We start from the raw sequence: 23,765 nt of genomic DNA on the forward strand, positions 1-23,765 counted from the left end.
CCTCCCTATCTCTGTAACCTCCTCCAGCTCCTACACCCCTCCCTATCTCTGTAACCTCCTCCAACCCCTACACCCCTCCCTTACTCTGTAACCTCCTCCAGCCCCTACACCCCTCCCTATCTCTGTAACCTCCTCCAGCCCCTACACCCCTCCCTATCTCTGTAACCTCCTCCAGCCCCTACACCCCTCCCTATCTCTGTAACCTCCTCCAGCCCCTACACCCCTCCCTATCTCTGTAACCTCCTCCAGCTCCTACACCCCTCCCTATCTCTGTAACCTCCTCCAGCCCCTACACCCCTCCCTATCTCTGTAACCTCCTCCAGCCCCCCGAGATCTCTGCGCTCCTCCAATTCTGCCCTATTGAGCATCCCCTGATTATAATCGCTCCACCATTGGTGGCCGTGCCTTCAACTGCCTGGGCCCCAAGCTCTGGAACTCCCTCCCTAAACCTCTCCGCCTCTCTCTCCTCCTTCAAGGCGCTCCTTAAAACCGACCTCTTTGACCCAGCCTTTCCCTAATATCTCCTTACGTGGCTCGATTTGAAATATTGTCTGGTTTGTCCACCGAGCCCCCTGTTTCGAGAGTACGCACCTGATTATTCCTCACGGACTCCCTCCCTTCCTCCCCCCTCCCCCCGTCTGCCCCCTCGGGTGGATGTAAAAGATCCCGGGGCCACTATTGGAAGAAGAGCAGGGGGAGTTCTCCCCGGTGTCCTGGGACCAATATTTGTCCCTCTACCAACATCACTAAAACAGATGATCCGGGTCATTATCACATTGCTGTGTGTGGGAGCTTGCTGTGCGCAAATTGAGCTGCCGCGCTTCCCACAATACAACAGTGAGCACACTCCAAAAGTACTTCATTGGCTGTAAAGCGCTTTGGGATGTCCGGTTGTCGTGAAAGGTGCTATATAATAGAAACATAGAAAATCGGAGCAGGAGTAGGCCATTCGGCCCCTCGAGTCTACACCACCATTCAATATGATCATGGCTGATCCTCTATCTCAACACCATATTCCCGCTCTCTCCCCAGACCCCTTGATGCCTTTTGTGTCTAGAAATCTATCTCTCTCCCTCTTAAATATATTCAGCGACGTGGCCTCCACAGCCTTCTGTGGTAGAGAATTCCACAGGTTCAACTCCCTCTGAGTGAAAACATTTCTTCTCATCTCGCTCCTAAATTTCCTACCCCGTATCCTGAGACTGTGTGACCCCTTGTTCTAGACTTCCCAGCCCCGGGGGAAACATCCTTCCCGCATCCAGTCTGTCCAACCCTTTCAGAATTTTATACCTTTCAATGAGATCCCCTCTCATTCTTCTAAACTCCAGTGAATACAGGCCCAGTCCACCCAATCTCTCCTCGTACGACAGTCCTGCCATCCCAGGAATCAGTCTGGTGAACCTTCGCTGCACTCCCTCTATGGCAAGTATATCCTTCCTTAGGTAAGGAGACCAAAACTGTGCACCATACTCCAGGTACAAGTTCGGTCTTTCCCGCGATTGCGGCCCTGGTTAATTCCTAACGTCACCGTGCTTGTGACACCCACCAGCAAAGACGGCAACGTTGGTTTGCCTCGTGTCGAACGGGCACCGCGCTTGTCCATTGAGATCGTCGCCTTCCTGTATCAAGGAGTCCATCTTTGGAAAGAAGACACGGTGCATTGCGTCACAAACGCTCACAGAAAGTGACAAACGACGCAGAAGACGACAGGAGAATCCCAGTGGGATTGTTTCCCGGTCACTCGAGGGTTAATAGTGTTCGAGGCACGGTGAGAGCTGGGAGTGAGGCTTCAGAACACGACTCCACAGCGCCACTCCTGGCCAACGCCAGACATCATGCCGTGACCCGCAACTGTTTACGTGCGGGAGTCACGCGCTAATTGTTTACATAGGCTGTTTCCATGTTGACGGAAAAAGCCCGACCAGAAATCGTGACAGCGGGAAGTGAGAGTCTGCATTAGCACTATCGCGACATACCGGGCTCACGGGCTCGCTTTATCCCCTAATTGTACAGGGTTGTCTGCGCGTGAGAGCGCGGGTCCGTGTGCAAGGATGCATGTTGCGTGTGGGAGGATGCATGTTGCGTGTGGGATAAAGCGTGTTGCGTGCATCTGGGTTACGGGTGGGATGAAGCATGTTAAGTGTGGGATGAAGCGTCTTGTGTGTGGTGAGTCCGTGTTGCATGTGGGGGGAAGCGTGTTGCGCGTGGTAGGACGCGTGTTGTGTGTGGGATGAAGCGTGTTGCGTGTGGGATGAAGCACGTTGCGTGTGGGAGGAAGTATATTCTGTGTGGGAAGACGCGTTTCGCGTGCCGTGTGTCTGTGTTGCGTGTGGTGGTAGGAAGAGTGCCGCTTGTGGGAGGAAGCATGTTGCGCGTGGGATGAAGCGTGTTGCGTGTGCGTGTTGCGTGCGGAATGAAGCGTGTTGCGTGTGGGATGAAGCGTGTTGCGTGTGCGTGTTGTGTGTGGAATGAAGTGTGTTGTGCGTGGGATGAAGCGTGTTGCGTGTGCGTGTTGCGTGTGGAATGAAGCGTGTTGCGTGTGGGATGATGTGTGTTGTGTGTGCGCATTGCGTGTGGGATGATGCGTGTTGCGTGTGGTATGAAGTGTGTTACGTGTGCGTGTTGCGTGTGGGATGATGTGTGTTGCGTGTGCGTGTTGCGCGTGGGATGGTATGTGTTGTGTGTGCGTGGTGTGTGTGGGATGAAGCGTGTTGCGTGTGCGTGTTGCGTGTTGCGTGTGGGCTGAAGCATGTTGCGTGTTGCGTGTAGGATGATGTGTGTTGCGTGTGTGTGAGTTGCGTGTGGGATGAGGCGTGTTGCGTGTGCGTGTTGTGTGTCGGATGAAGCGTGTTGCGTGTGGGTGTGTGTGTTGCGTGTAGGATGATGTGTGTTGCGTGTGTGTGAGTTGTGTGTGCGATGAGGCGTGTTGCGTGTGCGTGTTGCGTGTCGGATGAAGCGTATTGCGTGTGGGTGTGCGTGTTGCGTGTGCACCGGGCGTTGCGGCTGCCTGCCTCACCTTGTAATTCCTGCAGACAGGGTTAAAGGCATTGGTGCCGCAGGCGAACAGGATGTGGTGGTTGCGAGGAACCAGGACCCGGATGAAGTTGTGGCATTCGTCCTGCGGGAAGGGAAGGGAAGGGGAGACAGGGAGAGGTCAGTCTGGTCCCTTTCACTCGTTCAAAACACAAAACCAAAATCCAGGCAGAGAGTGGCGCCCTAGGCCCCGTCCCACTGGTTTCCTAGCAACAGGGCGTCGCAGTAGGCCTGAAGCCTGCCGACTCGCCTAGCCCCCGTGGCTGCAGCTGGTTGGAGGCCCCGGGGAGTTGAGCGGGAGGCAAAGGAGAGGGACCTTCTCCCCAAAGTGAGTTTATCCTGTCCCTTCCATCCCCTCCCCGAGGTTCCATTGACTCTGTCTTGGGTCACAGCCATCGGGCCCTTGGAACGGCGGCCATTTTGTTAATGGGTGATCCTGGGGGCAGTTCCACCATGGGGGGCCTCGCAATCCAGCCCATTTTACCATGTTCTTACCCGACAGAGGCTTTCCGTCAGGAGTGCCCGCCCCCCCCCCCCCCCGGCGTAAATCGCCTGATCGACCCCCACCGTCCCCCCCCCCCACCAACCCCCGCCTCGTGGGTCAGGGGTCACGGTGAGGGGAGGGGGGGGCGGAATAGAAGGGAGTGAGATGCAAAGACGCCCCACCCCCTGCTACGTCCTTATATGGACAGCCCCCCCGCCATGCCCACAAGCCCTGCAACCCCCAGTGGCCCCTCCCCCTGCTTCACTACCCATGTGGACCCACCCCTCCCTCACCTGGCCCCGCCCCTCCTTTACTTGTCACCGCCCCTCCCTTACCTGGCGCCGCCCTTCCCTGACTTGGCCCCGCCCCCTCACCTGGCACAGCCCCACGATCACCTGGCCCTGCCCCTCCCTGACTTGGCCCCGCCTCCTCACCTAGCACAGCCCCTCCCTCACCTGGCCCCACCTCTCTTTGACTTGGCCCCACCCCTCCCTCACCTAGCCCTGCCCCTCCTTGACTTGCCCCCCCCCTCACCTGGCCCCGCCCCTCCTTGACTTGGCCCCCACCCCTCACTTACCTGGCCCCACCCCTCCATCCCCTGGCCCTGCCCCTCCTTCACCTGGCCCCGCCCTCACCTGTTCAGGCCCCGCCCCTTCTCTGCCCCTCCTCTGCCCCTCCCCCGGTCGCTCTCCTGCCCCGCCCCAGCCCTCCTTCCCCTCCCCCAGCCCCCCGCCCCTCCCCCTCCCCCTCTAACCCCCCACCGTTACTCACATGCCGCTTCCCCCGCATGGCGCAGTTCTGCATGTCGCTCGCTCTCGTTTTCCACGTCAGCTTCTGCAAGAGGAAACAGAGGCACTCGTGACTCCTTCCCCCAGTGACTACCCCTCCCCTCCCCGGGGAGTGGCGGAGGGGGGGTGGGGGGTTCTTCGGCCTGATCGAGGGGCCCCAGATCCTGAGACACCGTCTCCTTAGCCCACCATTGCCCCCTGGGGCCCACTCTTAAAGAGACATCACAGAGGGCTGTGGGGATCCTGGCCGTGAGTTTACTCTGGACCAATACCCTCAGGCCCTGTTGGCACAGTAAGAGAAGGCCATGGGCACTAATGGTACCCACACTGGCACTCACCTGCCGTTTGTGCCAGCTTCCCTGTACCAGACTGCTTCGTTCTCCAGGGATGAAGGATTGGGAAGACCTCAATTTTGTCCCACCCCTCCCCATGCCCCTCCTGAAGGTACTGACCCTTGCCCGGACACGTACCAACCTCCCTCTGGGTCAACGTGCCAATGGTCCACCTTCACGTGTGAGCAAAGACACTGAGGCTATTTGGAGGGTCATCAGAGACTTGAGCCCATAATCCAGGCTGATGCTCCCAGTGCCAGAACTGAGGGAGCGCCGCACTGCGCTGTCGGGGGGGCGGTATTGAGGGAGCATCGTACTGCGCTGTCGGAGGGGCGATACTGAGGGAGCGCCGTACTGCGCTGTCGGAGGGGCGGTACTGAGGGAGCGCCGCTCTGCGCTGTCGGAGGGGCAGTACTGAGGGAGCACCGTACTGCGCTGTCGGAGGGGCAGTACTGAGGGAGCACCGTACTGCGCTGTCGGAGGGGCGGTACTGAGGGAGCGCCGTACTGCGCTGTCGGAGGGGCGGTATTGAGGGAGCATCGTACTGCGCTGTCGGAGGGGCGGTACTGAGGGAGCGCCGCACTGCGCTGTCGGAGGGGCAGTACTGAGGGAGCGCCGCACTGCGCTGTCGGAGGAGCAGTATTGAGGGAGCACCGTACTGTCGGAGGGGCGGTACTGAGGGAGCGCCGCACTGTCGGAGGGGCAGTACTGAGGGAGTGCCGCACTGCGCTGTCGGAGGGGCGGTACTGAGGGAGCGCCGTACTGTCGGAGGGGCGGTACTGAGGGAGCGCCGCACTGTCGGAGGGGCAGTACTGAGGGAGCGCCGCACTGTCGGAGGGGCAGTACTGAGGGAGCGCCGCACTGCGCTGTCGGAGGGGCAGTACTGAGGGAGCGCCGCACTGCGCTGTCGGAGGGGCGGTACTGAGGGAGCGCCGTACTGTCGGAGGGGCGGTACTGAGGGAGCGCCGTACTGCGCTGTCGGAGGGGCAGTACTGAGGGAGCGCCGCACTGCGCTGTCGGAGGGGCGGTACTGAGGGAACGCCGCACTGCGCTGTCGGAGGGGCGGTACTGTAAAAGTCTGCACTTACTCGGTGAGGAACCAGACCATCCTGGGGACTGAGGCCCAGATCGAAGGAGAAGACGTGGTCCCTGAGGAAAACAGAAGCTGATTATTGACAAAGCAGGCAGCTCGAAAATCAATCACTAGCCTCTCAAAAACACAAAGTGTTCAGCGCTCTCCCAACTCCCCTGCTCGCGGCATCTTCCTGTGCAACATCCGTGAGACTAATCTTCTACCCCAGCTCCACTTCCCTGCCCGCTCCCCATAACCCTTCACTCCCCTATCATTCAAAGATCCATCTATCTCTGCCTTAAATTTATTCAATGTCCCAGCCTCCACAGCTCTCTGAGGCAGCGAATTCCACAGATTTACAACCCTCTGAGAGAAGAAATTCCTCCTCATCTCAGTTTTAAATGGGCGGCCCCTTATTCTAAGACCATGCCCCCTAGTTCTAGTCTCCCCCATCAGTGGAAACATCCTCTCTGCGTCCACCTTGTCAAGTCCCCTCATAATCTGATACGTTTCGATAAGGTCACCTCTCATTCTTCTGAGTTCCAATGAGTAGAGGCCCAACCTGCTCAACCTTTCCTCATAAGTCAACCCCCTCATCCCCGGAATCAACCGAGTGAACCTTCTCTGAACTGCCTCCAAAGCAAGTGTATCCTTTCATAAATATGGAAACCAAAACTGCACGCAGTACTCCAGGTGTGGCCTCACCAATACCCTGTACAGTTGTACGCTGCGCGCCTCGAGTCTCGTCGCCGAGAGCCTGCAGAAACCAAGCGCAGGCAGCGGAAGGAGCGTGCGGCAAACCAGTCCCACCCTCCCCTTCCCTCAACCACTGTCTGTCCCACCTGTGACAGGGACTGTGGCTCTCGTATTGGGCTGTTCAGCCACCGAAGGACTCATGTTAAGAGTGGAAGCAAGTCTTCCTCGATTCTGAGGGACTGCCTATGATGGTGTACAGCTGTAGCGGGACTTCCCTGCTTTTGTACACCCCTGGCATTGCTCATCATAGGGACAGGAGCGTAACGCCTGCACTTGGAGAGTATGGGCAGCGGGCTGATCGACCATGAAGGCCATCGCGTTCCACCTTCAACAGTCCCTCCCCCTCCCTCCCCCCCACCGCACGTCTGCGGCTCCTCGCGACCTCTCGCCCTCCGACCCCTCACCTTGCGGCGACATAGAGCGTTTGATTGATCCGTAGCATGCGCTGGAAGTCCAGGCCCGGCGGGGCGGAGCCGTTGTCGGAGGTCAGCCCGCTGAACGCGGGGTAGTCCTGAGAATCTGCGGGGAGGGGGGGACGGGAGCGTGGGGGGGAGAGACAAAAGGGGGCAGGGGGTCAGACACAGACTATCGCACTCCCTCAGTACCACGCCTCCGACAGTGCGGCGCTCCCTCAGTACCGCCCCTCCGACAGTGCAGCGCTCCCTCAGCACTGCCCCTCCGACAGTGCGGGGCTCCCTCAGTACCGCCCCTCCGACAGTGCGGCGCTCCCTCAGTACTGCCCCTCCGACAGTGCGGCGCTCCCTCCGTACCGCCCCTCCGACAGTGCGGCGCTCCCTCAGTACCGCCCCTCCGACAGTGCGGCGCTCCCTCAGTACCGCCCCTCCGACAGTGCGGCGCTCCCTCAGTACTGCCCCTCCGACAGTGCGGCGCTCCCTCAGTACTGCCCCTCTGACAGTACAGCGCTCCCTCAACACTGCCCCTCCAGTGACTGTAAAGCGCTTTGGGACATCCCGAGATCGTGAATAACTCTCCCCGGTGTCCTGGGGCCAATATTTATCCCTCGACCAACATCACGAAAACAGATGATCCGGGTCATTATCACATGGCTGTGTGTGTGGGAGCTTGCTGTGCACAAATTGAGCTGCCGCGTTTCCCACAATGCAACAGTGAAGTTATCCACTCTGGTAGGAAAAACATAAGGACAAAGAATTATTTAAATGGTGATGGCTTGGGAAGTGTTGATGTACAGAGGGACCTGGGGGTCCTTGTACACCAGTCATTGAAAGCAAACCTGCAGCTGCAGCAAGCAGTTCGGAAGGCCAATGGTATGTTGGCCTTCATTGCGAGAGGGTTTGAGTACAGGAGCAAGGAGGTCTTACTCCAGTTATACAGGGCCTTGGTGAGACCGCACCTGGAGTATTGTGAGCAGTTTTGGTCTCCTTACCTAAGGAAGGATACACTTGCCATAGAGGGAGTGCAGCGAAGGTTCACCAGACTGATTCCCGGGAGGGCAGGACTGTCGTATGAGGAGAGATTGGGTCGACGGGGCCTGTATTCACTGGAGTTTAGAAGAATGAGAGGGGATCTCATTGAAAGGTGTAAAATTCTGACGGGGTTGGACAGACTGGATGCGGGGAGGATGTTTCCCCCGGGGCTGGGAAGTCTAGAACAAGGGGTCACAGTCTCAGGATACGGGGTAGGAAATTTAGGACCGAGATGAGGAGAAATGTTTTCACTCAGAGGGAGGTGAACCTGTGGAATTCTCTACCACAGAAGGCTGTGGAGGCCAAGTCACTGAATATATTTAAGAGGGAGATAGATAGATTTCTAGACACAAAAGGCATCAAGGGGTATGGGGAGAGAGCAGGAATATGGTGTTGAGATAGAGGATCAGCCATGATCATATTGAATGGCGGTGCAGGCTCGAGGGGCCGAATGGCCTACTCCTGCTCTGATTTTCTATGTTACCCAGAGAGTGGTGAGAATGTGGAACTCGCTGCCACAGGGAGGGGTTGAGGCGAACAGTATCGATGTATTTAAGGGGAGGCTGGATAAACACATGAGGGAGAAAGGAACAGAAGGATATGGAGATGGGGGGAGAGGAAGAGGGGTGGGAGGGGGCTGGTGTGGAGCATATACCCCGGCACGGAGCGATGGGGCCTGTTTCTGTGCTGTGAATTAAACCTAACTCCAGCCACCTCCCAGAACAAAGCTGTTAATCATCGTCTGCTCTGCAACAAATTGTTTTCATTTACATTCAGCAGGGTGATCGAGTGGCCGAGAGTTAATATTACAGATGGATTATATTCCACCCGGGGGCCATGCTAGAGCTAAATTAATGATGGCAAATTGGCCATGCATTTATGATCGGGCCGGAGCTAGATTTAGGCTTCGGGCCTATGGCGTAACACGGCAACCATCTGCGAGAGAGGTCGATATTCAGTCAGTCTGGCCCACGTGTTCACTTCACTTACACAGATAATCGTTACTTTGCACAGAAGGTCGAGAGGAGATTTGATCGAGGTGTTCAATATCAGGAGGGGTCTGGTCAGAGTAGACAGAGAGAAACTGTTCCCATTGGTGGAAGGGTCGAGAACCAGAGGACACAGGTTTAAGTACTGCCCCTCCGACAGTGCAGCGCTCCCTCAGTACCGCCCCTCCGACAGTGCGGCGCTCCCTCAGTACTGCCCCTCCGACAGCGCGGCGCTCCCTCAGTACCGCCCCTCCGACAGTACGGCGCTCCCTCAGTACTGCCCCTCCGACAGTGCGGCGCTCCCTCAGTACTGCCCCTCCGACAGCGCGGCGCTCCCTCAGTACCGCCCCTCCGACAGTACGGCGCTCCCTCAGTACTGCCCCTCCGACAGTGCAGCGCTCCCTCAGTACTGCCTCTCCGACAGTATGGCGCTCCCTCAGTACCGCCCCTCCGACAGTACGGCACTCCCTCAGTACTGCCCCTCCGACAGTACGGCGCTCCCTCAGCACTGCCCCTCCGACAGTGCGGCACTCCCTCAGTACTGCCCCTCCGACAGTATGGCACTCCCTCAGTACCGCCCCTCCGACAGTACGGCACTCCCTCAGTACTGCCCCTCCGACAGTACGGCGCTCCCTCAGCACTGCTTCTCCGACGTCAGTGACTAAAGTGCTTTGGGATTTCCTGAGGATGTGAAAGGCGCTATAGAAATGTGAGTGGATCCTTTCTCAATCACTGGAGGAGTTCTAGATTTCTGCATCTCAAGGCCTCGGTTTTCTGAATCCACACCTTTGAAGCCCCTTAACAGTGACACCTGTAATGTTTGCCCCCGTGAGGATGCTCACAGGTTTGTAGAGCTGTTGAGTGGGAGGGGCTTAGCCAGTCACATGATGTTCACAAGAGTCAATAAAACCCCAGCCGGTTGGGTTCGGGGGATCCACGATGAGGCAGGTGGTTGTGAGCCTGGTGGATGAACTGGTAATGTGTCGTGTGATTGTTAAACCTTTTGCTAATAAACCCACTCGTTCTTAATAACAATGTGTTGCTGTGAATTCTTAAGCAAAAAACCCATGAAGCAAATACATTACATGTACCCAAGACCGAGAGAGAGAGAACAAGTGAGAGGGAGGGGGAGAGTGAGAGTGAGAGAGTGAGAGAGAGGGAGAGTGAGAGAGAGTGAGAGAGAGTGTGAGAGTGAGAGAGAGAGAGAGACAGTAAAGAGAGAGAGGCAGAGAGAGAGAGAGAGAGACAGAGTGTGTAAGAGAGAGAGGCAGAGACAGAGCGAGAGAGACAGAGAAAGAGAGACAGAGAGAGAGAGACAGAGACAGAGAGAGAGAGACAGAGAGCGAGAGAGAGAGAGACAGAGAGTGACAGAGAGAAAGAGTGAGACACAGAGTGCGAGAGAGTGAGAGAGAGAGAATGAGAGAAAGTGAGAGTGAGAGTGAGAGTGAGAGACAGAGTGAGAGTCAGAGCAAAAGAGACAGGGAGAAAGAGTGAGATTAAGAGAGAGACAGAGATAGAGACAGAGAGGGACAGAGAGAAAAACAGAGAGAGAGAGAGACAGAGAGAGAGACAGAAAGAGAGAGACAGAGATAGAGATAGAGAGGAACAGAGAGAGAAACAGAGAGAGACAGAGACAGAGACAGAGAGAAACAGGGAGAGACAGAGACAGCGACAGAGAGGAACAGAGAGAGAAAAACAGAGAGAGAGAGAGACAGAGACAGAGAGGAACAGGGAGAGAGACAGAGATAGAGATAGAGAGGTTCAGAGAGAGAAAGAGACAGCGACAGAGAGGAGCAGAGAGAGATACAGAGACAGAGAGGAACAGGGAGAGAGACAGAGACAGAGAGGAACAGGGAGAGAGACAGAGAGGAACAGAGAGACAGACAGCGACAGAGAGGAACAGGGAGAGAGACAGAGACCGAGAGGGACAGGGAGAGAGACAGAGAGGAACAGAGAGACAGAGACAGTGACAGAGAGGAACAGAGAGAGAGACAGAGACAGAGAGGGACAGGGAGAGAGACAGAGACAGAGAGGGACAGGGAGAGAGACAGAGAGGAACAGAGAGACAGAGACAGCGACAGAGAGGAACAGGGAGAGAGGCAGAGACAGAGAGGGACAGGGAGAGAGACAGAGAGGAACAGAGAGACAGAGACAGCGACAGAGAGGAACAGGGAGAGAGACAGAGACAGAGAGGGACAGGGAGAGAGACAGAGAGGAACAGAGAGACAGAGACAGCGACAGAGAGGAACAGGGAGAGAGACAGAGACAGAGAGGGACAGGGAGAGAGACAGAGAGGAACAGAGAGACAGAGACAGCGACAGAGAGGAACAGGGAGAGAGACAGAGACAGAGAGGGACAGGGAGAGAGACAGAGACAGAGAGGGACAGGGAGAGAGACAGAGAGGAACAGAGAGACAGAGACAGCGACAGAGAGGAACAGGGAGGGAGACAGAGACAGAGAGGAACAGGGAGAGAGACAGAGAGGAACAGAGAGACAGAGACAGCGACAGAGAGGAACAGGGAGAGAGACAGAGACAGAGAGGAACAGGGAGAGAGACAGAGACAGAGAGGGACAGGGAGAGAGACAGAGAGGAACAGAGAGACAGAGACAGCGACAGAGAGGAACAGAGCGAGGGACACACACACAGGGGCAGAGCCTGGAGCATCACGTACCGTGGGTGGTGATGATGTTGAGGGGGGTGAGGTCCGTGGGGAAGACGGAGGCCAGTGTCCCAGGCCCCAGCGTGAGGAGGAGGCTGATTGCGAAGAGCGCTGGTTCTGTTGCCGGACGGGAGGCCATGCTGCCCAATGGAGGAAGGGGTTCAGTGGGCGCCCATCACCTGCGGGAGGACGAGAGGAGGATTAACACGGAGCAGCGGCCAATCTAGCCCCTCGCTCCCTCCCTCCCTGCAAAATCTCCCACAAAACCCTCTGAGCTTCTGAAGCGTAACTTATAGATCGATATATACATATTCTACCTCCCACAATACAACAGTGCCCACACTCCAAAAGCACTTCATTGGCTGTGAAACATTTCGGGACGTCCGGTGGTCGTGAAAGGCGCTATATAAATGCAAGTCTGTCTTTTTTTGCCCAAACTCCCCTGAGCCTTCACAGCTGCCCCCGAGAAGCAGCGTTTTCTGTCGATAGTTTCAGACTTACAGCAGTCTCAGATTATTCTGCTGTAAAGCCAGCAGCTGGTGTCTGAGAAATTGGGAGCGGTGCTAATGATCGAACCGCCTTTTTAATTGTTGTTCGTACCTGCCTTTTTAAACAGAGCAGTCTGGACAAAAGAACAGGGCTCAGAACAGGAAGCTGGCTGGTAGCAAGCCTGATTATCTCTGTTTACAACACGCTGTCAAGCAGCAGGCCAACGGTTCCCACAGACTCTCCGGCACATTGCATTACCACCCGACAGTTTCAGCCCTGGCTCAGTGGGACTCTCTCTCTCTCTCTCTCTCTCTCTCTCTCTCGCCTCCGAGTCAGAAGGTTGTGGGTTCGAGTCCCATTCCAGGGGCTTGAGCACCACAATCCAGGCTGACACTCCCAGTGCCAGTACTGAGGGAGCGCCGCACTGCGCTGTCGGAGGGGCGGTACTGAGGGAGCGCCGTACTGCGCTGTCGGAGGGGCGGTACTGAGGGAGCGCCGTACTGCGCTGTCGGAGGGGCAGTACTGAGGGAGCGCCGTACTGCGCTGTCAGAGGGGCGATACTGAGGGAGCGCCGTACTGTCCGAGGGGCTGTACCTGCCCTGCAAGTGTTTGATGGGACAGTGTAGAGGGAGCTTTACTCTGTATCTAACCCCGTGCTGCACCTGCCCTGGGAGTGTTTGATGGGACAGTGTAGAGGGAGCTTTACTCTGTATCTAACCCCCTGTACTTGCCCTGGGAGTGTTTGATGAGACAGTGTCGAGGGAGCTTTACTCTGTATCTAACCCCGTGCTGTACCTGCCCTGGGAGTGTTTGATGGGACAGTGTAGAGGGAGCTTTACTCTGTATCTATCCCCGTGCTGTACCTGCCCTGGGAGTGTTTGATGGGACAGTGTAGAGGGAGCTTTACTCTGTATCTAACCGCCTGTACCTGCTCTGGGAGTGTTTGATGGGACAGTGTAGAGGGAGCTTTACTCTGTATCTAACCCCGTGCTATACCTGCCCTGGGTGTGTTTGATGGGACAATGTAGAGGGAGCTTTACTCTGTATCTAACCCCCTGTACCTGCCCTGGGAGTGTTTGATGGGACAGTATAGAGGGAGCTTTACTCTGTATCTAACCCCCTGTACCTGCCCGAGGAATGTTTGATGGGACAGTGTAGAGGGAACTTTACTCTGTATCTAACCCCATGCTGTACTTGCCCTGGGAGTGTTTGATGGGGACAGTGTAGAGGGAGCTTTACTCTGTATCTAACCCCGTGCTGTACCTGCCCTGGGAGTGTTTGATGGGACAGTGTAGAGGGAGCTTTACTCTGTATCTAACCCCCTGTACCTGCCCTGGGAGTGTTTGATGGGACAGTGTAGAGGGAGCTTTACTCTGTATCTAACCGCCTGTACCTGCCCTGGGAGTGTTTGATGGGACAGTGTAGAGGGAGCTTTACTCTGTATCTAACCCCGTGCTGTACCTGCCCTGGGTGTGTTTGATGGGACAATGTAGAGGGAGCTTTACTCTGTATCTAACCCCGTGCTGTACCTGCCCCGGGAGTGTTTGATGGGACAGTGTAGAGGGAGCTTTACTCTGTATCTAACCCCGTGCTGTACCTGCCCTGGGAGTGTTTGATGGGACAGTGTAGAGGGAGCTTTACTCTGTATCTAACCCCAATGTATGTGGGACATGCAGAGATTCGGGCAGCAGATGTGAGCGATGGAGCAGGACCTGGGCTGGTTGCCAGGGTGTCCGAGCGACACCTGTTATTCTGCCTCAGATTTATAATTAGTCCGGATGTTCTGGTTGGATTCCCGATTCCCGGAATCGCCCCAGCTGCCCGTGCACTCCACCAATCAGCCGGGCCTTCGGTCGTGGGAGGGAAGGGGGGCTGGGAAGTGAATTGGCGTCTCAATCGGCCCCCCCACTCCCTCCACTCCCACCCCCGACCGATGGGCGAGTGGGGGGGGGGCGGGGGGCGGGGGAGGGGTGAGCGCCATCTCCTCACCTCTGACCTCGCCAGTGCGTGCGTCTGTCCCTCTCCTGACAGAGGCCGCCCACCTCTCGCGATCGTACCAAGAAAGAAAGACTTGCATTCTTATAGCGCCTTTCACGACCACCGGATGTCACAGAGCGCTTTACAGCCAATGGCGTACATAAGGACAGACGAATTAGGAGCAGGAGTAGGCCATTTGGCCCCTCGAGCCTGCTCCGCCATTCAATACGATCACGGACTCAGCTCCACTTCCTCGTTCGATCCCTCGATTTCCCGAGGCTCCAACAATCTCTCGATCTCGGCCTTGAATATACTCAACAACTGAGCCTCCACAGCCCTCTGGGGCAGAGAATTCTAAAGATTCACCAACCAACTTTTGGAGTGCGCTCACTGTTGTATTGTGGGAAACGCGGCAGCTCAATTTGCGCACAGCAAGCTCCCACACACAGCGATGTGATAATGACCCAGATCATCTGTTTTAGTGATGTTGGTTGAGGGATAAATATTGGCCCCAGGACACCGGGGAGAACTCCCCCTGCTCTTCTTCCAATAGTGGCCCCGGGATCTTTTACATCCACCCGAGAGGGCAGACGGGGCCTCGGTTTAATGTCTCATCTGAAAGACGGCACCTCCGATAGTGCGGTGCTCCCTCAGTACCGCCCCTCCGACAGTGCAGTGTTCCCTCAGTACTGTCCCTCCGACAGTGCAGTGCTCCCTCAGTACTGCCCCTCCGACAGTGCAGTGTTCCCTCGGTAGTGCCCCTCCGACAGTGCGGCACTCCCTCAGCACCGCCCCTCCGACAGTGCGGCGCTCCCTCAGTACTGTCCCTCCGACAGTGCGGCGCTCCCTCAGCACCGCCCCTCCGACACTCCCTCAGTACTGCCCCTCCGACAGTGCGGTGCTCCCTCAGTACCGCCCCTCCGACAGTGCGGTGCTCCCTCAGTACCGCCCCTCCGACAGTGCGGCGCTCCCTCAGTACCGCCCCTCCGACAGTGCGGCGCTCCCTCAGTACCGCCCCTCCGACAGTGCGGCGCTCCCTCAGTACCGCCCCTCCGACAGTGCGGCGCTCCCTCAGTACCGCCCCTCCGACAGTGCGGCGCTCCCTCAGTACTGCCCCTCCGACAGTGCGGCGCTCCCTCAGTACCGCCCCTCCGACAGCGCAGTACGGCGCTCCCTCAGTACTGCCCCTCCGACAGTGCGGTGCTCCCTCAGTACTGCCCCTCCGACAGTGCGGTGCTCCCTCAGTACCGCCCCTCCGACAGTGCAGTGCTCCCTCAGTACTGCCCCTCCGACAGTGCGGCGCTCCCTCAGTACTGCCCCTCCGACAGTGCGGCACTCCCTCAGTACTGCCCCTCCGACAGTGCGGCGCTCCCTCAGTACTGCCCCTCCGACAGTGCGGCACTCCCTCAGTACCGCCCCTCCGACAGTGCAGTGCTCCCTCAGTACTGCCCCTCCGACATGCGGCGCTCCCTCAGTACTGCCCCTCCGACAGTGCGGCACTCCCTCAGTACTGCCCCTCCGACAGTGCGGCGCTCCCTCAGTACTGCCCCTCCGACAGTGCGGCACTCCCTCAGTACCGCCCCTCCGACAGTGCGTCGCTCCCTCAGTACCGCCCCTCCGACAGTGCGGCACTCCCTCAGTACCGCCCCTCCGACAGTGCGGCGCTCCCTCAGTACCGCCCCTCCGACAGCGTGGAAGGATGAATATTGTCCCCGGGGGGGCGACGCCGGAACTGGTCACGGTGGGAGCTGCGCGTGTCGGGCGCGTGTCGCTGTGTGCACGGCGGGATCGCGAGACGGCGCGGCGAGCCGGGTGAATCAGCCGGCGGGGGCGAGCGGCGGCCTGCGCGAGCGTGCGTGCGAGCAGGACGACGTTCTCACGCTCCGCCGACGCCCCCGCCCTCTCGCTCCCTCCCTTCTCTTGCCGACTGTGTCACTGATCTCCCAGCTGTCCCGCGAGCCCAGGCCTGCCCTGGTTGCAGCTGTCGAGCTCCGAGGAGGAGTCCTGGTGCGGGGGGCTGGGGGTGGGGACCGGGTCCTGACGTACGTGCGGAGTCACATCCTGAATCACACTCCCTCGGAACCGAGGGCGGGCTGCTTGCCAGAGCAAGACGATCCCAGCTTTTCCGTGGCTAGCACGCACTCTCTCTCTCTCCCTCCCTCCCGCTCCCTCTCGCCTCGGAGCAGTCTGGAGCACCTTCGCATTTCTGCTATCATCCTTGTAAATCTTCTCTGCACCCTCTCCAGTGCCTCCATATCCTGTTTATAATACGGCGGCCAGAACGGTACGCAGTGCGGCGCTCCCTCAGTACTGCCCCTCCGACAGTGCGGCGCTCCCTCAGTACCGCCCCTCCGACAGTGCGGCGCTCCCTCAGTACCGCCCCTCCGACAGTGCGGCGCTCCCTCAGTACCGCCCCTCCGACAGTACGGCGCTCCCTCAGTACCGTCCCTCCGACAGTACGGCGCTCCCTCAGTACCGCCCCTCCGACAGTGCGGCGCTCCCTCAGTACCGCCCCTCCGACAGTGCGGCGCTCCCTCAGTACCGCCCCTCCGACAGTACGGCGCTCCCTCAGTACCGCCCCTCCGACAGTGCGGCGCTCCCTCAGTACCGCCCCTCCGACAGTACGGCGCTCCCTCAGTACCGTCCCTCCGACAGTACGGCGCTCCCTCAGTACCGCCCCTCCGACAGTGCGGCGCTCCCTCAGTACCGCCCCTCCGACAGCGCAGTACGGCGCTCCCTCAGTACCGCCCCTCCGACAGCGCAGTACGGCGCTCCCTCAGTACCGCCCCTCCGACAGCGCAGTACGGCGCTCCCTCAGTACCGCCCCTCCGACAGCGCAGTGCGGCGCTCCCTCAGTACCACCCCTCCGACAGCGCAGTACGGCGCTCCCTCAGTACTGCCCCTCCGACAGCGCAGTACGGCGCTCCCTCAGCACTGCCCCTCCGACAGCGCAGTACGGCGCTCCCTCAGCACTGCACTGGGAATGCCGGCCTGGATTTTGTGCTCAAGTCCCTGGAGTTGGACTGGAACCCACAACCTTCTGACTCAGAGGCGAGAGAGAGTGAGAGCTACCCACTGAGACACGGGCCTGCGTACAGGAGTCACGTGTAGGGAGGCCTTTTAACTGTGCTGTTTAGATGGTGCACTGTGTCATTAGACATTGTTGGAGGTATGAGAACAATTGGGCAACTGTGACACTTGCGAGACCCAGTGTGGAGATGTCGGAGGAATAAGACGCTGTATAACCTCACGGGGCACGAGTGTCACGCACCGAATATTGCGGCCTAGCTTTCACAGCCCGTGACTTCATGAGATCGCGCAGAGTAAATTACAGCCTTACTCCCCACCCGACCTCCGACCAACCCTAATTATCTGCTTAACAATCTCTGCATTAACAGAACTGAATGAGTCACCTTCGGCCTCTCCACTAAACTTATTCCACAGTTCCAGGCAGGAGGCCCGCTCACTGCAGCTAACTGAGGCCCGGTTTGGCCCGGGGGAAGGCCGTCTGTCGCACGAGTCATTAAACCCAGGCCCCGTCTGTCCTCTCGGGTGGATGTAAAAGATCCCGGGGCCACTATTGGAAGAAGAGCAGGGGGAGTTCTCCCCGGTGTCCTGGTGCCAATATTTATCCCTCAACCAACATCACTAAAACAGATGATCCGGGTCATTATCACATCGCTGTTTGTGGGAGCTTGCTGTGCGCAAATTGAGCTGCCGCGTTTCCCTGTCTCGCTCGCTCTCTGTCTCTCTGTCTCTCTCTCTCTTGCTCTCTCTCTCTATCTCTCTGTCTCTCTCTCTGTCTCTCTCTCTCTCTGTCTCCCTCTCTCTCTGTTTTTGTCTCTCTCTGTCTCTCCCTCGGTCTCTCTCTCTCTCTCTCGCTCTCTCTCTGTCTCTCTCTGTCTTTCTCTCTCTCTGTCTCCCTCTCTATCTGTTTTTGTCTCTCTCTGTCTCTCTCTCTCTGTCTGTCTGTCTGTCTCTCTCTCTCACTCGCTGTCTCTCTTTCTCTCACACTCTCTCTCCCTCTCTCTGCCTCTCTCTCTCTCTCTCTCTCTCCCTCTCTCTGTCTCTCTCTGTCTCTCTCTCTGTCAGTCTGTCTGTCCCTCTCTGGCTCTCTGTCTCTGTTTCTCTCTCTCTCTGTCTCTCTCTGTTTTTGTCTCTCTCTCTCTCTCTCTCTCTGCCTCTCTCTCCCTCTCCCTCTCCCCCTCCCTCTCTCTCTCTCTCTGTCTGTCTGTCTCTCTCTCTCTCGCTCTCTGTCTCTCTTTCTCTCACTCTGTCTCTCTCCTCTCTCTGCCTCTCTCTCCCTCTCTCTCTCTCTGTCTCTCCCCCTCTCTCTCTCTCTCTCTGTCTCTCTCTCTCTCTCTCTCGTGTTCTGTCTCTCTTTCTCTCACCCTCTCTCTCTCTCTCTCTCTTTCTGCCTCTCTCTCTCTCTATTTCTCTCTCCCTCTCTCTGCCTCTCTCTCTCTCTCTCTCTCGCTCTCCCCCTCTCTCTCTCTCTGTCTGTCTGTCTCTCTCTCTCTCTCGTGCTCTGTCTCTCTTTCTCTCACTCTCTCTCTCTCTCTTTCTGCCTCTCTCTCTCTCTCTCTGCCTCTCTCTCTCTCTCTTCCTCTCTCTGCCTCTCTCTCTCTCTCTCTGCCTCTCTCTCTCTCTCTCTCTCCCTGTCAGTCTGTCTGTCCCTCTCTCTCTCTCTGTCTCTGTTTCTCGCTCTCTCTGTGTCTCTCTCTCTCTGTCTTACTCTCTCTCTGTCTCTATCTCTCTGTCTCTGTCTATCTCTCTCTGTAACAAACAGCAGCGGGCTATGGGACCGGGATGTGCATCACAGCCCTCCTTCTCTCCCCCCCTCGCACTGCCCTGTAAAGACCTGTGAGAATCCTGGCTAATTCTATTCCCCTCACCGGCCCGGGGGCAGGGAGCTGACAGTCCCAGGGGACTCAAATCCCCCCTGCTCCGGCGATCGCAACCGGAATGTTCCAGAACACAAAGCGGCCAGTCGGCCCCTTCAGTCTGCGGCTGTCTGTTGAAGAGTCTCCCGGCTTAATCCTCCGCTCCCATCCCCTGTAATATCCCGCTCTTTCAAGCAGGCAGCTCCCGTTTGAAATGGAATTTGCGGACGGAGCTTCAATAGCAGAGAATTCACTCGCCCTTCCCTGTAATTGTTCCCCTCAGCATCCCACAGTCCCACCCTCCCATTAACGTCTCGCTGGAGCCCGCCTTCAAAGACCTTCGCTCTGGTCCCAGGCTCACTGAACAGCGCTCCCGTCTCGGACTCAGCAGGTCAGGGTTCAAGGGTGAGGGGTCAGCCATTTAGGACGGAGATGAGGAGGAATTTCTTCACTCAGAGGGGGGGTGAACCGTTGGAATGCTCTGCCCCAGGGGGCTGTGGAGGCTTGGTCTGCAAGGCCGAGATCGATAGATTTTGGGGTATTAAGGGAATCGAGGGATTGGGCGGGAAAGTGGAGTTGAGGTCGAAGATCAGCCGCGATCTTATTGAATGGCGGAGCAGGCTCGAGGGGCCGAATGGCCGACTCCTGCTCCCAGTTCTTAAGTACCCCACTCCAATCACTTGAGCCCCATAACCCCAGGCCAACACCCCCAGTGCCAGTACTGAGGGAGTGTCGCACTGCGCTGTCGGAGGGGCAGTACTCAGGGAGCGCCGCACTGTCGGAGGGGCAGTACTGAGGGAGCGCCGCACTGTCGGAGGGGCAGTACTGAGGGAGCGCCGCACTGTCGGAGGGGCAGTACTGAGGGAGCGCCGCACTGTCGGAGGGGCAGTACTGAGGGAGCGTCGCACTGTCGGAGGGGCAGTACTGAGGGAGTGTCACACTGTCGGAGGGGCAGTACTGAGGGAGAGCCGCGCTGTCGGAGGGGCTGTACTGAGGGAGTGTCGCACTGTCGGAGGGGCAGTACTGAGGGAGCGCCGCACTGTCGGAGGGGCGGTACTGAGGGAGCGCCGCACTGTCGGAGGGGCGGTACTGAGGGAGAGCCGCACTGTCGGAGGGGCTGTACTGAGGGAGAGCCGCACTGTCGGAGGGGCAGTACTGAGGGAGTGTCGGAGGGGCAGTACTGAGGGAGCGCCGCACTGTCGGAGGGGCGGTACTGAGGGAGTGCTGCACTGTCGGAGGGGCAGTACTGAGGGAGAGCCGCACTGTCGGAGGGGCGGTACTGAGGGAGAGCCGCGCTGTCGGAGGGGCTGTACTGAGGGAGAGCCGCACTGTCGGAGGGGCAGTACTGAGGGAGTGTCGGAGGGGCAGTACTGAGGGAGCGCCGCACTGTCGGAGGGGCAGTACTGAGGGAGTGCCGCACTGTCGGAGGGGCGGTACTGAGGGAGTGCCGCACTGTCGGAGGGGCGGTACTGAGGGAGAGCCGCACTGTCGGAGGGGCTGTACTGAGGGAGTGCCGCACTGTCGGAGGGGCAGTACTGAGGGAGCGCCGCACTGTCGGAGGGCCAGTACTGAGGGAGCGCCGCACTGTCGGAAGGGCAGTACTGAGGGAGCGCCGCACTGTCGGAGGGGCGGTACTGAGGGAGCGCCGCACTGTCGGAGGTGCCGTCTGTCGGATGAGACGTCAAACCGAGGCCCTGTCTGCCCTCTCCGGTGGATGTAAAAGATCCCGGGGCCACTATTGGAAGAAGAGCAGGGGGAGTTCTCCCCGGTATCCTGGGGCCAATATTTATCCCTGAACCAACATCACTAAAACAGATGATCCGGGTCATTGTCACATTGCTGTGTGTGGGAGCTTGCTGTGCGCAAATTGAGCTGCCGCGTTTCCCACAATGCAACAGTGACCGCACTCCAAAAGTACTTCATTGGCTGTAAAGCGCTTTGGGACGTCCGGTGGTCGTGAAAGGCGCCATATAAATGCAAGTCTTTCCTTCTGAGGATGAGTTTGTAAGGAGTTGGCTGACAGATGTCGTCATGGGAGTTCCTGGTCTGATGGGTTGTGCCAAGATGGACCGATGGTTTGCCAACCGTTGCTCTCTAGGGGTGGGGAGTGGGACAGGGGTTAGATGGGTCACCCCAGTTATCAGTAACGAAATGGAGGGTTACTGAAACCAGCCAGTCTGACGGCAGCAGTCAAGCGCGATCCAACCTGATTACTGCCATTACTGCACAGATACAGTCTGTAATATATTTTATGCTTCATGGGATCTTTGCTTAAGAACCCGTCGCCACACATTACTGTTACGAACCTTTTGGTTTATTAGAAAAAGGTTTAACAATCACACGACACATTACCGGTTCATCCACCGGGCTCACAACTGCCTACCCCATCGCCCGAACCCAATTGGCCGAGGTTTTATGGAGCCTTGTCAAGGTCACATATCGGGCTAAGCCACTCCCTACTCAACAGCTCTACAACTATTTCAACTTTAAATCAAGTGCCCGCCCCCCACCCCCCCGCCCCCGCCTTTCGGTAATGGCACCAGAACCCACAAAATTTCCAAATAAAACTGTAATGGTGTCATGTATGCACATCCTGTTTGTAGCCACCAGGTGGCGTCACTGTTGGAGGCCACGGGGCAGCACACACATGCTCTGCTCTGGTATAAAAGGCCAGCCGTTTTGAGAGTCAGGCACTTTGGGCCCAAATACAGCAGAGCCAAGGTTGTACCTTGCTTAGTTAAACAGTACTCAGTTTGAACATTTATTGCATGCATTACAACATGCATGCAAACTTAAATCAAATTAAAATTTGGCTGCCGGAGGGGTGACGATGCACTCCAGTCCCTCCGGCGCCCACCTCTCGCGGAAGGCCGCGAGCGTACCGGTGGACACCGCGTGCTCCATCTCCAGGGACACCCCTGGCTCGGATGTAACGGCGGAAGAGAGGCCGGCAGTCGGGGCTGAACGGCCCCCTCGACCGCCCGCTGCCTGGACCGGCTGATGGCCCCCCTTGGCCAGGCCCCAGGAGTAGGCCCCACGAGGAGGCCCTCGGACCTGCCCGCTCCCCTGCGCACAGGGGGCCCAAAGATCAGGAGGGTGGGACTGAAGTGGCAACCAGAATTTGAGGAGCGGCCCCTTCAGGTATTGGAAGAGGGGGCTGCAACCCTCTCACACCGAACGTAGACGTGGAACACGGACTCCTCCAGACGGCGGAAATTGCAGGCGGCCCGGGAGCCCGTGAACCGACTTAAAAAGCGATTGGTACCGGGACTGCCCCGTGCACCACCCTCCAGGCCAAGTCCCCGATAAATAGTGGGAGGGCTCCCGCGTGGCGTGCACTCCATTGGGGACCCCCGCGTCCTCCGCACGGCACATGAGCTGGCAATGTGGAGAGAGTGCAAGGGCAGCCCGTACAGGAATCCCCTCCCTTCGCCCAGAACTGAAGCCCGACAAACCTGTGAGCGTGCATTACACAGGGCGCAGAGAAACAGGCCACTGGGCCCCATCGCTCCGTGCCGGGGGTTATGCCCCACACCAGCCCCCTCCCACCCCTCTCCCTCTCCCCCCATCCCCATATCCCTCTATTCCCTTCTCCCTCATGTGTTTATCCGGCTTCCCCTTAAATACAGCGATACTATTCGCCTCAACCCCTCCCTGTGGCAGCGAGTTCCACATTCTCACCGCTCTCTGGGTAAAGGAGTTTCTCCTGAATTCCCCCGTTGGGTTTATCAGTGACTGCCTTATATTGATGGGCCCCGAGTTCAGGTCTCCTCCCCCACACAAGGGGAAACATCGTCTCTACGTCAACCCTATCGATCCTCTTCGTAACCTCCTCCAACCCCGACACCCCTCCCTATCTCTGTAACCTCCCCCAGCCCCGACACCCCTCCCTATCTCTGTAATCCCCTCCAGCCCCTACACCCCTCCCTATCTCTGTAACCTCCTCCAACCCCTACACCCCTCCCTATCTCTGTAACCTCCTCCTGCCCCTACACCCCTCCCTATCTCTGTAACCTCCTCCAGCCCCTACACCCCTCCCTATCTCTGTAATCCCCTCCAGCCCCTACACCCCTCCCTATCTCTGTAACCTCCCCCAGCCCCTACACCCCTCCCTTTCTCTGCAACCTCCTCCAGCCCCTACACCCCTCCCTATCTCTGTAACCACCTCCAGTCCCTACACCCCTCCCTATCTCTGTAACCTCCTCCAGCCCCTACACCCCTCCCTATCTCTGTAACCTCCTCCAGCCCCTACACACCTCCCTATCTCTGCAACCTCCTCCTGCCCCTACACCCCTCCCTATCTCTGCAACCTCCTCCAGCCCCTACACCCCTCCTTATCTCTGTAACCTTCTCCTGCCCCTACACCCCTCCCGATCTCTGTAACCTCCTCCAGCCCCTACACCCCTCCCTATCTCTGCAACCTCCTCCAGTCCCTACACCCCTCCCTATCTCTGTAACCTCCTCCAGCCCCTACACCCCTCCCTTTCTCTGCAACCTCCTCCAGCCCCTACAACCGTCCCTATCTCTGTAACCTCCTCCAACCCGTCCACACCTCCCTATCTCTGTAAGCTCCTCCAGCCCCTACACCCCTCCCTATCTCTGTAACCTCCTCCAACCCCTACACCACTCCCTATCTCTGTAACCTCCTCCAGCCCCTACACCCCTCCCTATCTCTGTAACCTCCTCCAGTCCCTACACCCCTCCCTATCTCTGTAACCTCCTCCAACCCCTACACCCTTCCCGATCTCTGTAACCTCCTACAACCCCTACAACCCTCACTATCTCTGTAACCTCCTCCAACCCCTACACCCCTCCCTATCTCTGTAACCTCCTCCAGCCCCTACAACCCTCCCTATC

At 57.9% G+C, this 23,765-nt stretch overlaps 1 protein-coding gene across 1 annotated transcript in view; it reads right to left on the reverse strand.

Annotated features, from left to right (window-relative positions):
• Positions 1 to 23,765, reverse strand: part of LOC139240192 (semaphorin-6C-like) — an 83,778-nt gene that overhangs the window by 29,352 nt on the left and 30,661 nt on the right. The window contains exons 2-7 of the mRNA XM_070868628.1: positions 11,572 to 11,738; positions 6,870 to 6,984; positions 5,726 to 5,786; positions 4,289 to 4,351; positions 3,017 to 3,118; positions 1,547 to 1,637 (exon numbers count right to left, since the gene is read on the reverse strand). Of these exons, the coding sequence (XP_070724729.1) occupies positions 1,547 to 1,637; positions 3,017 to 3,118; positions 4,289 to 4,351; positions 5,726 to 5,786; positions 6,870 to 6,984; positions 11,572 to 11,698 (559 nt within the window). The 5' untranslated portion in view covers positions 11,699 to 11,738. The remainder of the gene's footprint in view (positions 1 to 1,546; positions 1,638 to 3,016; positions 3,119 to 4,288; positions 4,352 to 5,725; positions 5,787 to 6,869; positions 6,985 to 11,571; positions 11,739 to 23,765) is intronic.

This window comes from Pristiophorus japonicus, chromosome 30 (genome assembly GCF_044704955.1).
Source record: "Pristiophorus japonicus isolate sPriJap1 chromosome 30, sPriJap1.hap1, whole genome shotgun sequence".
Classification (NCBI taxonomy): domain Eukaryota; kingdom Metazoa; phylum Chordata; class Chondrichthyes; family Pristiophoridae; genus Pristiophorus; species Pristiophorus japonicus.